General features: G+C 44.2%; 2 protein-coding genes across 10 annotated transcripts in view; one reads left to right on the top strand and one right to left on the bottom strand.

The window, feature by feature from the left end:
• The window catches only part of LOC120453627 (maternal protein pumilio), a 181,427-nt gene extending 164,860 nt beyond the window's left edge, over positions 1-16,567 (top strand). For all 9 annotated transcript variants that reach the window (XM_039638411.2, XM_039638412.2, XM_039638410.2 and 6 more), the window contains 5 exons: positions 2,714-3,184; positions 3,812-4,028; positions 10,350-11,627; positions 11,708-11,876; positions 11,942-16,567. In XM_039638411.2, the coding sequence (XP_039494345.1) occupies positions 2,714-3,184; positions 3,812-4,028; positions 10,350-11,627; positions 11,708-11,876; positions 11,942-12,434 (2,628 nt within the window). In that variant the 3' untranslated portion in view covers positions 12,435-16,567. The remainder of the gene's footprint in view (positions 1-2,713; positions 3,185-3,811; positions 4,029-10,349; positions 11,628-11,707; positions 11,877-11,941) is intronic.
• Positions 16,568-17,145: 578 nt separating this feature from the next.
• Positions 17,146-18,261, bottom strand: LOC120453630 (adenosine deaminase-like protein). Its single transcript, XM_039638422.2, has one exon. It carries the CDS (start codon positions 18,211-18,213, stop codon positions 17,200-17,202), a length of 1,014 nt encoding a protein of 337 aa, XP_039494356.1. The 5' UTR covers positions 18,214-18,261; the 3' UTR covers positions 17,146-17,199.
• Positions 18,262-18,508: the final 247 nt, after the last annotated feature.

The following is an 18,508-nucleotide window of genomic DNA, read 5'->3' as shown; positions in this document are numbered from 1 at the left end:
CTGAAGAGAATTCACGAAAATGCAAGCTCTTTAGAGTGTGTTTGATTATTATAGATAGTAAATTCTGTAATTAATGCCATGTACATTTATTATGAAGAACAATTGCCTTTTTCTCAGTGCAGATAGTGGGAGCAGTGGCGGGGGGATCCCACTCGGGGCAGCTCCCCTGTGTATGACATCAGCTATAATTTCCATTACGAGTCGAGCGCTGAAAATTGCACACCAGGGAGCTTATTAAGCACGCTTCCCCCCTTCCCCCCGCACAGTAATGTGCAAATGAAATGAAATAAAAATGTCAGGGCGCAGGGTTCGGAATGCCAGAGAACCGAAATAAGTGGAAGGGAATTGTGAAAAAACGCGAGTTGTGGGCCATACTGGAATACTGAAATGCTGAAATACTGAAATGCCAGAGAAAGCGAAAAGGGAGCCACACGACACCGGGAAAGTTGGGCAAACATTTTTCCATAATTTCGCCGCTGGCTGGCAGCGCTTCACTTGTTGCCAATCTGCTCTGGAACTACCAATCCTTGCGCCATAATACCCATAATTCCCTTGTCCTGAGTAATGTTAGCCCAAGGACAATAACTCGAGTGTGTCATGTGCGGATCGTAAATTTGCCACTGACCCGGCCATTTGCATAAATCACTGGGTATTGCAGCGGGTGGCGGGTATGCAAGCTTATGTGGCCATTGAAGACGCATTCCAGGCAGTTTTATAACGAGTTTTGGAATTAAAGAAAGAAGAAAGAGCAGAAACATTCAGGAAAGTACAGATGCTACTGACTTCCTAAAACGTATCATATAATATGCGTGTACTTTTGGAGGAGGAAAAGGTTTTTCCTTCAGTGCTCTCGGGGGAAAAAAAAGGAATCTTATTGGAGCGGCACTTACATCACTTGGCAACTAAATCAAAGCATTGCATACTTTACGGGCGTGAAATTACATAAGTTCCCCTCACTGCTCTGCTCAGCTCTCGTCCCTTCTCCAGTTTCACTTCTCCAGCACTTTCCCTTTGTTTTCAATTTCGTTTTAATAATCGTAAAGGGCAGAGGAACTGGGGAGAAGCAGTTGTTAGCGAGGCTGGGACGAGGACTTTGGGGGCCATGGCAACCGATGGCTCAGATTTCAACACTTATTTGGCTTCTGATTATTATTTCATGCTCGTGGGCCGCACCGAGTCGCCGAGAGTCCTGATTCCGCACTCTGCCCGAATCCTACGAGTCCTGAATCGTGAGTCCTGAGTGCCGAGTGCTGAGTTCACGCATCACGCGCCCAAAAGTATGCAGGCCACGATATTTGCTTTTTATCGCCTTCGCCACATTTCCACATTTTCACATTTCGGCGTGGAAGAGCTTGGCCCTGTTGTTTTCGAAAAGTTTTGCGTGTTATTATTATTTTACTTTGCCATCTTCATTCCACGTTTCAGCCACGTTTCAGTTTTATTTGCCCTTTTTGTTTGGTTTTATTTTCACTGTTGCCCTGCACCATTCATCAATAATTCACATTTATTCCTTCTTCCCACTCGCCTTGATGTTAATGTCATCCCAGTTGGTTTAGCAGCAGCAGCAAAAGATTCGCTTTGCTTTTCCCCTTCAATTCGCCATGTAAGCAATCGACATGAGACTCCATCGAGGGAGCACTGTCTTTGGAGGGGGCGTGGCAGAGTCATTGAAGCAGAGTCATTGAAGCCATTATGCACATATCCTTATGCTCGGCTACGACTCCAGGTGCGTCCGAAAGGGGACTGCAAATTTATGCCTTTTGCACAACAGTCTCAAACTGACTTTCCTGGGGGATACTCCGAATACGTTGGATTCCAGGGGAAAAGGCACTAATGCCTCGACTACATCAAAGTGGATGGAACATGTGTGGTACAATGTATATACGAGTGTAACTAGAAGGCAAATTCCTATATTCACCATAAATTTAATTGTTAAGTACATAGCGAATTAATCAGCATCAAACAAACAGTTCAAATGAGCTTCAGATCCGGTTTACCTTCAACAAGGCAATTTATGCATCTAGTGTTTCTAGTTTATAGTGCTTTTTTCTGAAATGCCTGAGTGGCTGTTGCTCCTGGTGATGATATATCCACATGGCCAAAGAGAAGGCATAAAATAGGAGAAAAATAAAGGAGGACATGTTGAGCACTGGGAAAATAAAACAAGTAACACAACACTCAGTCATGCGTTTTTCCCGTTTTAGCTCCTTGTTATTTCACTCTCTCTTCTGCATTCCTCATGCTGATTTGATTGGATTTGATTTAATTTTCCAATTGAAAACACTTTATCATGTTACCGGTGCACGTGTGTGTACATATGTTCTGCTAGAACAACACGAGCGGATGCCATCTGGTTATGTGCATACTCGTATGTATTACGAATGAGAGTAAGCTTGTGGCAACGGGGCGGTTACTTGATATGACTGATAATCACGACTTAACGCCATATGTTGCGACCTATTAAGCTAGATTTTACCATAAGCCCAAATGAGTTATTCCAGGAAATAGCTACAGAAAATGTAATACTTCTCTGCGATAAATCCGCGAGTTTTATGAAAGACAGACGAATGAATCTTTAAGCGTTTTAAATCCTACTGTGTCATTAATGCAACTCGAGGTACTTACTCCCTGAGGACTGCCAACCCTCAGCGTGACTGCAATTAAACCAATGAGCCGATAACTAACCTCTTTCTCATTTCTTTTCGCCCCGCAGCAACTGTTTCGCTCGCAGAATCCGGGCCTTGCAGCAGTTGCCACAAATGCAGCGGCCGCAGCAGCAGCCGCAGCAGCTGCCACATCGGCAGCGAGTGCTGCGGCAGCTGTGGGCGCACCACCCGTTCCCAACGGATCGCTGCAGCAGTCGCAGCAGCAACAGCAGCAGCAGCAGCAACAACAGCAGCAGCAGCAGCAACAGATGCACATGGCGGCCGCGTCGCAACAATTCTTGGCCGCCCAGCAGGCGCAAAATGCGGCCTATGCCGCCCAACAGGCCACGCCCTACGTCATCAATCCGGGCCAGGAGGCTGCCCCGTATATGGGCATGATTGCCGCCGCCCAGATGCCGCAGTACTACGGCGTAGCGCCCTGGGGCATGTACCCCAGCAATCTGATTCCGCAACAGGGAACGCAGCCGCGCCGCCCCCTCACCCCCTCGCAGCAGGGTGCCGAGAATCAGCCGTATCAGGTGAGATATACATACATATAGCGCATAGAGCCAGACCATTTTCATCCGGATCAGTTGCCAGCGATTAACAATGAAGCTTCGAGCGTATGCACATAGATTGAGGCACTGGTTGGTGGCACCACGGTGCTGTACATGTGACAGGTGTCAATTGAGTGTATCAAAGGCTTTACACTCGCGGTCACAGCAACAGCAACAGCAGCGCTGCTGTCAGTTAGACAAACTAAGTTAAAGGATTTCCCTCTCAAAACAATCTCAGCCTATTAAAATGCCTTTTGAGTATTAAAACTACATTGAAATCGATTTCGTTTGCAGCTTAAAATAAATTATTACGTAGCCATTGCAATTGTACGTTTGTAAATTCCAAAAAAATACTGTACAATGATGTAAAGCTTCCCCTTGTAATTGTAACCACAACTAGTTAATTGGACCTAAAACGTTGTATATTTATGCTCTGTCTCTCTCTTTTTTTTCTCTCTTTTATACTCACATGAACATCAACAACACGCTTCCATAACCAACAAACAATGAACAAAAAACCAAAACAAAAATCTAACCCCTGTACAAAAACGAAATCCGAATCGTGTATAATATCGTCGTGATATCATCATCGTGCCACTGATGCTGCAGGTCATCCCGGCATTCCTCGATCACACGGGCTCCTTGCTGATGGGAGGACCCCGCACCGGGACGCCGATGCGCCTGGTTAGCCCCGCCCCCGTTCTGGTGCCCCCGGGCGCCACCCGTGCCGGCCCCCCGCCCCCGCAGGGCCCACAGCTGTACCAGCCGCAGCCGCAGACGGCCCAGCAGAATCTCTACTCGCAGCAGAATGGCTCCAGTGTCGGAGGTAAGTGCTCCTCTCCTTTGTACATAATACTCACATTGGGTGAAATTGAGCGATGATGTGGATGAATTTCCAAGCAAATTGATGGTAAACTAATGTTTATGCCAAATAGGTTATAATCAAAAGTTACATGGCGTATGCGCAATATTTACCTAACCAAACTGGCACACAGTGCGTATGAGTAATGTAAAATATACACCACCTTGACTTGCAATAATGCAGCAATTCATTCGTTCATTTCGCCCAGTGTGGAGTGACAGAAATTGTAATTAGTGTAAAGTGTTGCACATCTTCATCAACATACCCAATAAAATTCACTCCCTTGTTGTTTGTATGTATGTATGTACATGTGTATGTGTATAGCCATTAATCTTTGCTTATCTAACAATTCTCTTTGAACTTAAAGGATCTGAGCTCGTAAATAGCAAATATTCGGGCTTGCCAAATGCCTTTGAATATGTGTGTCTATGTATTCGTCTGAGGAATATTAATAGAACAAAGGGTTACAGGGGGAGAAGTCATTGCAACTTGTCAGCCACATTGCACGTCTGTGCAATTATAATCGTGCAATTTACAATATCGAATTTCATTTCGATTATTTTGCGTGTTTTGTTGCTCTACATTTTCATGTATAACAAGGCAACAAGGTTTGGAATAGATCCAAAGTTAATACGAAAAAAGTGATAAAGTGTAAATACTTTCCAGTTTAAGGTATTGTAAAGGAAAAAAATGTCTCAATTCCCAAAGCAAAACATTTAGAGCTCTCCAAGCTGGAATTACAGGGCATTCATGAATGTGGCATGACCCAGTCGAGAATGCATTTCTACACCATGGCAGCCATGAAAACCAACTGTTTGTGTCAGTAAATTTTCCTGTTTTTCATACATATCTAATGCACAGAAGAGCCATCGAGGAGTAAACTAACAACAATTGCATGCAGGCACGCAAATGTTATTATTGCCAATGCCCCGGCAACTTCGGCTCTCAACTTCAACTTTAATGCAACTGCAACAACTGCAAAAGACTCCCAAAACTGACTCATGCAAAGCGATGAGTTTGGGTAGAAACTCCTACTTTTTAGTTCGAGAAAAATAAGGAATGCATTGGGAATGGGTTATCGTAGCAAAGTGCATCAGTGGAGAACGATCTAGATTAGAATTATATACTCTCGACGAGTTTCCAATTATTAAAAGAGAAACACTTTTAAATTCGTTAGAATTTTGTTAATTTGTTTGCTATCTATAGGAATAAATGGCAGCTTACGTAGCGCGTTAAAGTTCCTTAAAACGCATGTACACCGGGGTACGGACATCAGACATGGACAGCTCCATTAACTCCATTAACAATCAGGCGAAATCAATTATTACGCTTTCCACCCACCGGTTTTTATTTCCCGACCGCATGCAAAAACGCTCTTTCCATTAACGCAACGAATTTCCCGGACTATGGCAGTCGAATCCTCCATCCGTCTGATGGTCGGGAGCTGGCATTATTATGTCGTTAATTCATTTTGCCTCATATGGCAGTTTAATGAAGTTTCCAGCTTTCTCTCCTCGCACACTGTTGTTCCACATGACGTATGAGTGATTACGTGTTTTATTATATTTCGCTTTTTTTTGTTTTTCCCCGCTGCTTTTATCACTGTAATTGTTGTCTTCAACGTAGCAATTTTAAACTCGCGCTTTAAGGGCTGCGATCTGCAAAAGTCCTCCGGTTAAGTAATCCATTTCTGATTCGAGTGTCTGGCTGGGGAATACTCAATCGAATCCAATCCGTTCTCGAGCACGCAGTCAAGTCCTGACATGCTTTGCCCGGAGCACCGTGATGATGCCAGGTGATTAGGCTAAGGGTCTCTCGAGGAGTGTGCCACATTCGCAGATCCACCTGCACATGCTGCACTACCAATTTGGATTAGTTGCACTGCGGCAAAAGTGTTTATTAAAATCGGAAAGGGAAGAATGCTCCCATCACTATAAAAGTCACAGTTGATTATATTAAGTATTTATTTAGAATAGCAATGTCATAGGTTATCCTTCTCCTAACACATTGATTGTAATGTAAAACCATTAGTTTCTTTGCGCTCGCTGACATTTTTGCTGCGAGTGTAACGATTTGCACTTGCACACTCGCATCTCAATTACAATTAGCACATGGCGCCCACAGTTTGTCCTCCGCCGGCACAAATCCCCACTAACAAGTGCAGGCTGGCAGGAGGAAGGCCACCTCATCAGCAGCCCACTCATTATGTTGTGCAATCGATGCTGTACAGTGAACACCCTTGTTACCCTTGTTACCCTTGTTACCCTTGTTACCCTCTTTCTAGCTGACTAGCTGACTATCTGTCTGCCTTGCCGACTGTCTCTGCCTCTGTCTCTGACTGCGTGCAATGTCAAAAAGGCTTTTTAATGGAGATTATATTGTTTTAAGTGGCTGACTGAAGGGGAACAGCAACGGGCCTGGGTGGCAAGTGGGATATCAGTTGAACGAATTCCCTTCTGCGCCAGAGACAAGCTGCAATTACAAACGTTAATGCGCCTTGGCCGGGCCCAAAAGAAGGGTGGCATGTGACTACCGGGTTTCAGGATGGGCACGAGAGACGTGAGGGTGCCACAGAAGCCGAAGCTGAGGCTGAAACAGAAAGCAGAAAGCAGCTTGACTTTGCAACCGCCATACCCATTTTGGGTATTGCCTTGAAAACAATGGGGGCAGCAACAGCAGCAGCAGGAGAGACATCCTCCTTTGGCTGCTAAATTATTATGTACACCTTTCGCATGTTGGCAACATGTGATTGCATCACACAGGGCTGGTGGAAGAAGAGGTGGAAAAGTGAAAGGCCTCGAAAACCACCCATCGAATGCAGCGCCCAGCCACCGAAACCACTCTGCATACAATGCATACAGCACATTGTTCGTCCTGCCAGCCAGCTGCTTTATCCTTCAGCTCCTGCTCCCTGCTCCTTCCCCACCAGCCTTTTGTGCAAATGAATTCGTTTATTTTGTAAAATGTCAATTGCTATGCTGGCTTACAGAGCGCAGGAGCAGCTGGAGCAGCTGGAGCAGCAGGAGGGGGCATCCTCCAGGACGGGGATCACATGCAGCACACGGATGACACTTGCTGCGGTGTCGGGAGGTGTTGGCGGTCGTGTGTGCACTTTACGCTTAATGAAAGTCTCAATGATATGTACCACACGGCGTATGCGTGACGCAAATCAAATCTTATTGCCGCACAGATTGATGCAACACAGTGGGCAAACTACAAGAACTAGCGTTAATTAACACTTGAGCTTTGTAGCCGCATTTAAGTTCGTTGCATTAAAACTTGATTATATTTAAATCGTTGTACATCTGCAAGCTACTTTAATGATGATTGATATGTGCACGGGAATCGGAGTTAAACTAAATAAAAGCAAACTTTTATCTGTCTACAGCAGTTGCAAGAATCTAATTGCCAGCGCGCAGCGAAAAGTTCTGGCATTAAACGGGGAAATCCCGAGTGAAATGCTTAGTAGTTTAATGACAGCCAGCAAAAGTTTGTAATTCTTGCATTTAAATTGCAACTAATTTGGCGCCTCTCTACTTCGCCGAAATTGCAGACGCGGCTACAGACTAAATTTCAAATACAGACGGCGGAAAAACACAAACAATTTGCATCGAGGAAAGTGTTTTTTGTGCGGCGGTGGGGGGTGAGGGGGTGGTGTTTTCCACGACGACGGCGCCCGGTGGCGTATGCTTTCCGTCTGTTTATTCTATTTCCTGGGCATGCGTTTGGCTGGCATGGTTTTGGGTTTCGGTTAGGTGCGTGTAGTTGCACAATTTAAAAGGGAATTATTCATGCAATTTGTGCGGGTGGTGGTGTTGGTGGTGGTGCTGTGTGGTGGGTGTTGGATGCTGGACGCCATTTGGCAGTGTATATGGGGCCACCCTCAATCTCCCCATCATTCCACTAATTCAGGGCCTGCCCGACGACCGTCTGTCTCGGCTCAAATCAGCTTAGAGTGGGAGCAGCCCTCCATTTGGGAGACACTTTGCCAAATGAAACTGCAGTACACTCAACCAAAAACGTGGCTACTATGCTATCATGCAGTTGCAATTTCCAATGTGTAAAGATATTATATACATATGTATAACTAAGAGAGTTGTCATTAATTTTTGTACTATTTAAGAACGCTATTGTATTTCGATCCTTTCTTTCGCGCAGTGCACGTGGATACATGACTGCTCTCGATGTGGGCGGTGGTCGGTGGGTGGCATTAAAAGACGCCAAGTTTATTGCAGGCGACATTCTGTGGTTTATGCACACGTTTCGCAAATAGAAAGAGAGGGGCCGAGCGGCGCGAGAGAGACGCCACTAGACGCCAGAGACGACACTTTGCCGCTCGTCCTTAGCTTAATGTAATGATTTTATGAATTATAAATGCACACACGTGCACATTATGCACACGTCCCACGTCCGTCCCACTCACTCCTATTTCCCTCTCTCTTCACCTCCTCCAGCACGCGGAGGGGAAAAAAGTGAAAACGCATAAAAACTGCGAGTCATTTAAATGTCGGGAGGAAGGTCGTCAGTGGGTGGGCGGCAGGCGGTGGGTGGTTGGGGGTTGGTTGGGAAACTATTCTCGGCTCGGGCAACTTTGTAAGCGCTGTTAAGTAGGCTATGAAAAAACGGTTTAAGGGGCATTATATGAAATGTATGTAATTAGTGCTAAAGCGCTGCTTCAAAGTAACGGAAACAGAGCCGCGCTTTAATTGCTCAAGAATTGCGCAGCGTTTTAAATGTCACATTATCCTTGAAGCCTAAACGTATTACTGAAGGAAATCACAAAGGTAGGATATGCGGCTGACAGGCTCAACGGAAAGTAGTTTTCAATGACAGAGTCAAGCCACTTCAGCTACTTAAGCAATCTCGAAATCAATTTATTAACTTTTAATAAAGTCTTTTCTCAAAAAGACACAGATTTCTGTGTTACACCTGCTAACACTGCTGCATTTTAGTTTTGCGCAACAAGCCCCAACATTGTGTATTATTTACCAGCCCCATTCCGCAACTTTCAACAAATTGCTTAATAACTCGGTCAACAAATTGCGCACACTGTGTTGACATTTACAACATTTGCCTCGCCTCTCTCGCCTTTCCCCTTCCCCTTTTCCCGCTTTCCTCCTGCTCCGGAAAACCCCCCATGAGTTGGTCAGAACCACCCACTCCTTATTCACCTGCAGCCAGCTGGGAATTTTGCCACCCCCTCGCCGTTTCAGCCCTTGTTGCACTTGCACTGGTGGCTAAATAACTTAATGTGTGCTGGCGTGTTTGCCCCTCAATATAAATTTGAGCAATTAATCTGCAGTTCCCTCTAACGGACGCCAAAGTGCAGCAGCAGAATGTGGCAGAATTGAGATTGCGATTGAGGAAGGAATTTATTATGGCCGAGGGCTTGCAGCCTGAACTTTCGCTTTTCGCCGAGTCGCACATTTCCGGATCATTGGGCGACACTGCCTGCAAATCCCTCAACGCCTCGCTTGCCATTCCCTCTGTACTTTCTCCACTTTCTCCACAGCTTAGATGGCAAATCAAATGCCAGTGACAGATTACGACATCAATCAAGTTGGCACCGTCTTTCGCCCAGCTACATCCACTCACTGGATACCACCGCCCACTTGTATCCTTTTACATATCCTCGCAGATTGCAGGCAGCCTCATGTGCGCGCACCATTAATGCTGTACATTATGGCTTACAGAGATGGATGTCCGCGGGGGTGGGATGGAAAGCGGGTAAAGGGACGTCTATCGCTGGCATTGCAAATGCCACATGGCTAAGTGACTAAAACTAAGCCAGCAGCTGCGCCTCGAAGCGGGCAATTAAGTTTTACAGGCGCATCGAAGCTGCCTCCTCGCTTCTCTCGATTAATTACTGAGCAGCATTGCTGACCGGAAAGGATAATGGCACAGTTGCGTCAGAGTTTTATATCTGGGCCAACATCCAGTTTATATCCCGCTGAATGCTGTACTGGAGCTGGAAAGTGCGGCCAGCTTTACAGGGTTTCGATTTTCCATTTTCCGATTGATTGTCGCCGCAGCGGTTGCGTGTGGCAAGATGCAATAGCTGGTGTTAAGCTAGCAACCAACTGAAATGCAACTAACTCGATTAAAATCACATGGATAGATGTTCGTTACTTGATGAAATTCACATAGATGGGTGTGCTTTACTTTAAACTTTCTGCTTTAAGTCCTGCCACAAAATCCATTCATTTAAAGTGTGCAAATCTGTCTTACTTTCATTTCACAGAGTTTACCATTGACTAATGCATATATTCATTGCAACTTTTGCAGGTCTCGCCTTGAACACGAGCTCGTTGACGGGTCGCCGCGACTCCTTCGACCGCAGCACCTCCGCCTTCAGTCCCTCGACCATGGACTACACCAGCAGCGGTGTGGCAGCGGCCGCCAATGCGGTGAACAGCACAGTGGCCCAGGCAGCAGCAGCTGCCGCAGCAGCCGCCGCAGCGCGTGGCAAGTGGCCGGGAGCGATGTCGGGAGCGGCCAGCGGAGCCTACGGCGCACTGGGAGCGGGCAATGCCTCGGCCAGTCCGCTGGGCGCACCACTCACACCGCCGCCGTCGGCGCAATCCTGCCTGTTGGGCAGTCGGGCACCTGGAGCCGAGTCGCGTCAGCGGCAGCAGCAGCAACAGCAGCTGGCCGCCGTTGGTCTGCCGGCGACTGCAGCAGCTGCCCAGGCAGCGGTGGCCGCGGCTGCCAACAATATGTTCGGATCCAACAGCTCGATCTTCTCGAATCCCCTGGCCATTCCGGGTACCGCAGCCGTGGCAGCGGCGGCAGCAGCAGCAGCGGCCGCCAACTCGCGACAGGTGGCAGCAACGGCAGCGGCAGCAGCGGCTGTGGCAGCAGCAGCCGGCGGAGTCGGTGGTGCCCCACAGCCGGGAAGATCTCGCCTTCTCGAGGATTTCCGCAACCAGCGGTATCCGAATCTTCAGCTACGCGATCTCGTCAATCACATTGTGGAGTTCTCGCAGGATCAGCACGGCTCGCGGTTTATCCAACAGAAGTTGGAGCGGGCCACCGCTGCCGAGAAGCAAATGGTGTTCAGCGAGATCCTGGCCGCAGCCTATAGCCTGATGACCGATGTCTTTGGCAACTATGTCATCCAGAAGTTCTTTGAGTTCGGCACCCCCGAGCAGAAGAACACGCTGGGCATGCAGGTCAAGGGTCATGTGCTGCAGCTGGCGCTGCAAATGTACGGCTGCCGAGTGATTCAGAAGGCACTGGAGAGCATCTCGCCGGAACAGCAGCAGGAAATCGTGCACGAACTGGACGGACATGTGCTGAAGTGCGTCAAGGATCAGAATGGCAATCATGTGGTGCAGAAGTGCATTGAGTGCGTGGACCCGGTGGCGCTGCAGTTCATCATCAATGCGTTCAAGGGTCAGGTCTACTCGCTGAGCACCCATCCGTATGGATGCCGGGTGATCCAGCGGATTCTCGAGCACTGCACTGCCGAACAGACCACGCCCATTTTGGACGAACTGCATGAGCACACCGAACAGTTGATTCAGGACCAATATGGCAACTATGTCATTCAGCATGTGCTTGGTAAGTTCTCGCTTGATAATTTAATATATATATATTGCCTAGAGACAAGACTTCAACCTATCGTGATAATTGCATTTTAGAGCACGGCAAGCAGGAGGACAAGTCCATTCTTATCAACAGCGTGCGCGGCAAGGTACTGGTGCTGTCGCAACACAAGTTCGCCTCAAACGTTGTGGAGAAGTGCGTCACACATGCCACACGCGGCGAACGCACTGGTCTCATAGACGAGGTCTGCACCTTCAACGACAAGTGAGTGCCTGGAAATTGAATCCCTCTTAGCTTTAGCTTAACCGAACCTCATTTTCCCCACACAGCGCGTTGCACGTGATGATGAAGGATCAGTATGCCAACTATGTGGTCCAAAAAATGATCGATGTATCGGAGCCGACGCAGCTCAAGAAGCTGATGACCAAGATCCGGCCCCACATGGCCGCCTTGCGCAAGTACACCTACGGCAAGCACATCAATGCCAAGTTGGAGAAGTACTACATGAAGATAACCAATCCCATTACGGTGGGCACAGGCGCTGGCGGAGTGCCGGCCTCCTCGTCGGCGGCAGCAGTCAGCAGTGGTGCCACCTCGGCATCGGTAACCGCCTGCACCAGTGGCAGCAGCACCACCACAACCAGCACCACCAACAGCCTGGCCTCGCCCACCATTTGCTCGGTGCAGGAGAACGGCAGCGCCATGATTGTGGAGCCCTCCTCCCCGGACGCCTCCGAGTCCTCGTCGTCGGTGGTGTCAGGAGCTGTCAACAGCGGCTTGGGTCCCATTGGACCCCCGACCAACGGCAACGTTGTGCTGTAGAGCAAATAGCAATGGAAATAAGCCAGGCAGTCAAAAGAAACTTATTTCTCGAATCGCAGTATAGTTTTAGGAGCTGTAGAGCTAAACATAAACAAAAAGTACATATAAATGTAATCTTATTTATTGGAAAAGCAGCGGAAAAATGGAGCTGCTCTCGAAGATTTGCAATGAGTAAAACACACATGCGCCAAGCTAGAGAAACAAATAAGAAGCACCACTGGCAAGCTAAAAAGCAAAAGAGCTTAACAGCTATAACTAAATGAAATTTGTATTTTAACGAACAAAAAGTAATAACGTTCTCACGAAACAAGATTTCAAAATATTTGTAAAATGCGCTCGCATATTTAATTTGTAAAAAACAAAGCATGAACCGCAAAGATGAAAGAAAACAAAAATGCGTAATAAATCGCGATCAAGAAAACATAAATGAATGTAATGTAAAATGTCAATGAAACAGATGTGTCTGCGTACATTTTCGTTGTAACTTTGTATAAATTAATTATTATATAGCAAGTCTATCTGTAAATGATTAATGTTTCGACTGTAAATTAATAAGAAGACAACTGAAGAGCCGGCGAGCTGAAAAAAAAGGAAAGTAAAGTAAAAGAGCGGGCTGCATGAATTAGCCTAGAATTTATAAGTGCAGACAGAGGAATCATTTCTAATATACATACATATATACGAGGGATAACAGCAGAAGCCGCACTTAGTGTAGAATGTAGAGTAATAATGTTTTTGGAGCCAGCAGCTACCAAGACACAATGAAAACAGAGACACACGAGACACGCCCACGCCCCCTCACGCACACTCGGTTGCATACACCCATACACAATGAACGACTCTTCAGCCCATTCACGTTGCTTTTGCACTATGTAAAAATTTTGTATAAAAAAAAACCCCAAACAACAAACCATGTAAACCATGTAATTTTCAAATGTTTCACTGTAAAATGTATACATACTATATTTTGTAAATTTTTTTTAAGTCGCAAGTAACTCATACATATTCTATTCTAAACTGCACGCATGTATTTATAATTTTATACACATTAGCTGGTGACCATGGATCGACGATCTGCAACGATCTCGCTGCGCTGGTGGCCAGCTAAAAGAACCTGTTAGCCAAGTAAGCCCAAAATGATAATAATTGGATTTTAAAACAATAACCTTCAAAATAAACCAATTTTTTTCCAAAATTTCCCGATACACTTTTATGTTTGCTAGCCCACCTTAATGTATGATATATGTATATGTATAAATATGATTTAAATCGACACGATATGCTTTCTCAACTGCACACTGAACGAAATCAGGTGGAGAGTTAACTCTGTTATGTTACACAGAAAGCGCTTGTTGCTCCCTGCGAAGCTTGAAATGCATTCGCTGTGCGGCTTACTAAATAATTAACCCTTCCTTCACGTAAGTGTATAAAATTGTTTTAAAACGTCATCGAAACACTTGTAAATTGCAAACAAAAATTGTATATGTATACATACGAACGAATATTGTAAAAAGTAACAATACCAAGAATTTTGTACATTTTTGATATAAATTTAGATTACTTCGCGACGCCTTATTCCAAATACTAAAATATTGAAAATACTGAAAACGAGAGATGGTAAGAAAATCGAATTTAGACTTTTTTGTCGGTTTCGTCGAAACACACAAAAATCCAATGTAAAACAATTTTTGGAGATCAATGTAAAGTGTATTATGCATATTTTTGTACACACAAATTCGTTGTCGTGTCGTTGTTGTTGTCGTCGTCACCGTCGTCGTTGTCGTATTTTGTATATAACAAGCAAAGGATACCAGTCATTGAACATTTGTAATTTTCTGTACATTTCCCCCCCAGCACACATACATCCCATTAACCATTCACCATTTACCATTAATCCCATTACCCCCAATACGATTGAACCTGATCCCCATTGCAACACCCGTATTATCCTGTCTCTGAAGAAGTGGGCGCATTTCAAGCGACAGCGCAAGCAGGGCTCGGTATTATTTGTTTGGTACTTTTAGTTATTAACTTGTCAACTGCCTGTCTCTAGAGCGCAATGCACTGATAATTTTAATTTAAATAATCCATAGATGAACATTGTATTTAGGATTCTCGAATTCGATACGGAGTGAACAATGCAAGTAGAGATGCTTTCTGTAGGCTAAAACACATTGCTACACGCCGTGTACATTTGACGTGTAAAATACACAGGACACCCACACCCACACTCACACGAACACCTACACATCTACACACTCACACAGACACAAAGGACACAGCGAGCTGCTTAGCTGTAGTAGTTAGTGTAAGCCAGCGAATCCCTATAAATATTTAAACATATATACACGCATATAGAATTATGTACTACACTTAGTTTTGAACTTGACGTGAGGCAAACGTTTTTAAAGAAACAAAAAAAGGATGTATATGTAAAATACATGTGTAGAGTAGCGGAAGTGCCGTGGCACAGTGAAATTTACACGTATATGCTGGCGTATTCTACACACGCCCAGTTTTTACAGTAACAATTTTTTGCACGCATGTAAGAAACTTGGGTATACAAGTCGAAAACTAAAAACCTAAAGCAAATTCCACTTAAAAAAGGATCAATATTAAACAAACCACAACTGTAAACAATAAAACTTAAAACTGTACGAAAACTCCCTGTAAACATGTAAACGTATAAAGAAGCGAAATGAGCAAGCATTTCTTTGTATGCCAAAGGCAAAAAAAGGTGGGGCATTTTGAATTTGCAAAATCTGAAGACCCCTCTGCGATTGGTTTGGAATTTTCGCAAAGTGAAGTGTAAAAACAAAATAAAGCCCAATACGATAAAGCCCTATAGATAACCAAGATTTCAAGTAAATATAATGCATACAGCAGAAGCAAAAATTTGTAAAATTTTTTCGACAGCAGAACCTTGTAAACTAAGCTAAGGACATAAATAAACCATTTGTAATTTGTTGTAAAAAGAAAAGAAAGAACGACGGAAGGAAGAAAGGAATGCGGAAATTAAAAGGCATGGCATGTGCTCGAGCTGGCGTCAAGTAAAACTATAAATTATATATAAATATAAATATATATTAAAGCATATACATACATATAAATATAAATATACAGTAATTAATTAATTACGAGAATATTTTGTAGTTACACACTCGAACACACGGAGAAATTCAAGTCTACAAACACAGAGCGAAACCTTTAGTTTTGTAAACCGCGAGCGATTGGCACAAGTTATATAACTACAATTTGGACAGCATTGCATTCGAGCATTTGATTTAACTATGCATTAGATTTTTATGTTTATTATTATTATACAAAATACGATTAATGCTAATTTCTTTGTGAAAAAAATAAAACAAGTTTATTATGTAGCAAAAAGAAAACGTTTCATTTCTCAATTCGAACCGATTTAATTGTCTCTTCCTTACACCAAAAAGCACACACCCACACCCACACATAGTTTCAACTAATTGGCTTCAATGGAAGGCTGCGATGACTACAAATCTGAAAAATCTGAAATCAAAATTGATATTAATACGGCATGCCAATAAACGAGCATAGCATTACATTGCAAATAAATATAGATAAATAATATACACTTACCATAACCTATAGCCCTTCCAAAACCGCAGAAAATGGCACAACAACCAAATGAGAGCGCAAGTTCGAGGCATTTTATACGGCGCATTTTTTATATATGAGCAGGCTAGCTGTCTATATGATATTACCCAAAAAAATGGTCGACTTTTATAATGAGCCAGTAAGTAAACAAGACATATTTTTTTATAAGCCTTGGCAAGCTAAACTTTTACCAGGCCGTACATTTTAACAAAATTATACATACTTAAAAGCAAGAATACCAAAACCTTATGCCCAAACTCCTAAATAAAGTCGAAAACAACAGCAAAATCCATACCATACCATTTTCAACTAGTAGAATTTTTCCAAATTGTAGAAATGTAAACCTTCATATAAATATATAGATTTGTAATTGAGCTCTCTAGTTGGGGTAAAAACACTTCTATACGATACAAATAAACTCCTATGCTGGTCGTTCCTTGAGGCACGACATAAGGAATGAACTGGATACAGTAGTAAAACTCATGTAGAAACACAGCAGTAAGCAAAAAAAAAACTAAGCGTATAAAATATAGATAAACTGTATATAGGGAATACCAGGCAGGCAAACCACTTCAACTAATATCTAATCTGCAGGCTTGGGTAAGTGGAGGGTCCTTCTATAAAGACTTCACCCAAAAGTTACGCCCCAAAACGTGGTATCAAACTACAGATTCGATCTTCTAAATCTTACTTTGGTTTCTTCACATTTCGATCGTCCACTTCACTTGGCACAGTTTAAGAGCCTGCTATTGACCAAAGCTTGTACTCCATTGTATTTTGAATGCCTAAACCCCAACTAAGCCACACAGAAAGGCAGAAACGAGAACATAAAATAATAACATGAAAACTTGAATTCAATTATGAATGATATTAAATGGGAAAACATAACAACTTATTAGCCACATATGTACGTACGAAGGATGAACATAACTAATGAACAAACTTGTAACTAAATACTTCTACATATTGAATAAAAACAATGATATTAAAAGGTAATACACACTTTTTCGCTGACAACTAGGGATCACGCTCAGGTTGGTGGCAACAAGGAATTACAAGGATTTTAACAAGGTGGTACAAATGTATGAAGAATCTATTTATTTCCATTAGGACGGCGACATTAAATTCTTTTTCTTTATTTAGGCAATATAGCTACGTAGTTAGCTACCCTATCCGCCATCTCTGTTCGCTCCTGTTCGCTGGCGAATGAATGATGCACTGCCTCCAAGGTCAAATCGATGCATTGCTCACGGGTTAGTCCAAAGGTTTCCGCAGCAATCAGAAACTCCTTTGTCAAGGTGGTGTCAAAAACACCGCTGTCGTCCGTGCAGATAACCTTGTGTGCATCCGCCTCCATGATTCTTTTCAAGTGGTGCTCCTCCAAACTCGACACTGTTCCCGATTTAACGTTACTGGTGAGGCAGCATTCAATCGCAACATTCCGTTGTTTAAGCTGCTCAATGTCCTCGGGCGTAAGAAAAGTTCCATGTCCACAGCGGGACATTCCAAACTGCAGCATTTCCTTCACCTCTGATGGATTCTCGATCTCGGCACAGTGTATAACCAGCTTCAGACCCTTATCTCGAGCCTGGGCAAGAATAGGAGCAAAGTCGGAGAACCGTCCAGTGCCTGGATTACCGCTCAGATCCACGCCTAAGATAAGATTTGGATGAGCCTGGGCCAACTCCAAAGCCAGGGAAACTGTTTCCTCGGCCACGGCAACTGGTTCCGCCCGATTGATGGAGGGCAGTAGTTTGACTGTTATTTCTGGATATGTTTCCTTGGCTCGTCTGATTGCATCGATCACGATCTGCAAGTAATCCCTGCGTGAATAGTTTTCGTTCGCCTTTGGAGTGGTCCTCAGCTCCACATACTGGACGTTATCCTGGGCGAAGTCCCGAATCGCCAGCTCCGTGGCGAATCGCAGACCCTCCTGCGTGGAGGTCAGCTCGTGCACAAAAGCAAACTTCTCGAAGCATGCATCCATGTCCTTTTCAAATCGGCTAAAGCGCGCGCACAAGTTTTGGAAATCTTCAGAGGAGCTTCCATACAGTCGCTCGCCAAGATCACACAGACTTTGGGTGCCCAAGGAACCGTTGAGATGGGCATGGAGCTCTACCTTCGGCAGACCTTTTAGAAATTGCTGCATTTTTAGTTTTACAATAATAATAACACATTTTGAGAAACAGTGATGCAAAGTGTGAAATCGATTTTTAAATATACATTGATGTACTTCAGTTAAATTAAGCTATATGGGTTTTGTTAGAAGGAGCTAGCATTACCAAACGTAAATAACGTTTCAATTAATAAACGTTGCTAAGCTTAAAAATTCGGTGTTCTTGCCATTTTTGTTTTTATTTATTTAATGAAAACTAGCGTGATTAATCGGCAAAGACGCTAAACTTGCAACACTGTAAAAGTGTTATCGATTACATTTGGGACCA

This window comes from Drosophila santomea, chromosome 3R (genome assembly GCF_016746245.2).
Source record: "Drosophila santomea strain STO CAGO 1482 chromosome 3R, Prin_Dsan_1.1, whole genome shotgun sequence".
NCBI classification, from domain to species: Eukaryota; Metazoa; Arthropoda; class Insecta; order Diptera; family Drosophilidae; genus Drosophila; species Drosophila santomea.
This window is presented reverse-complemented; position numbering and strand designations above follow the sequence as displayed.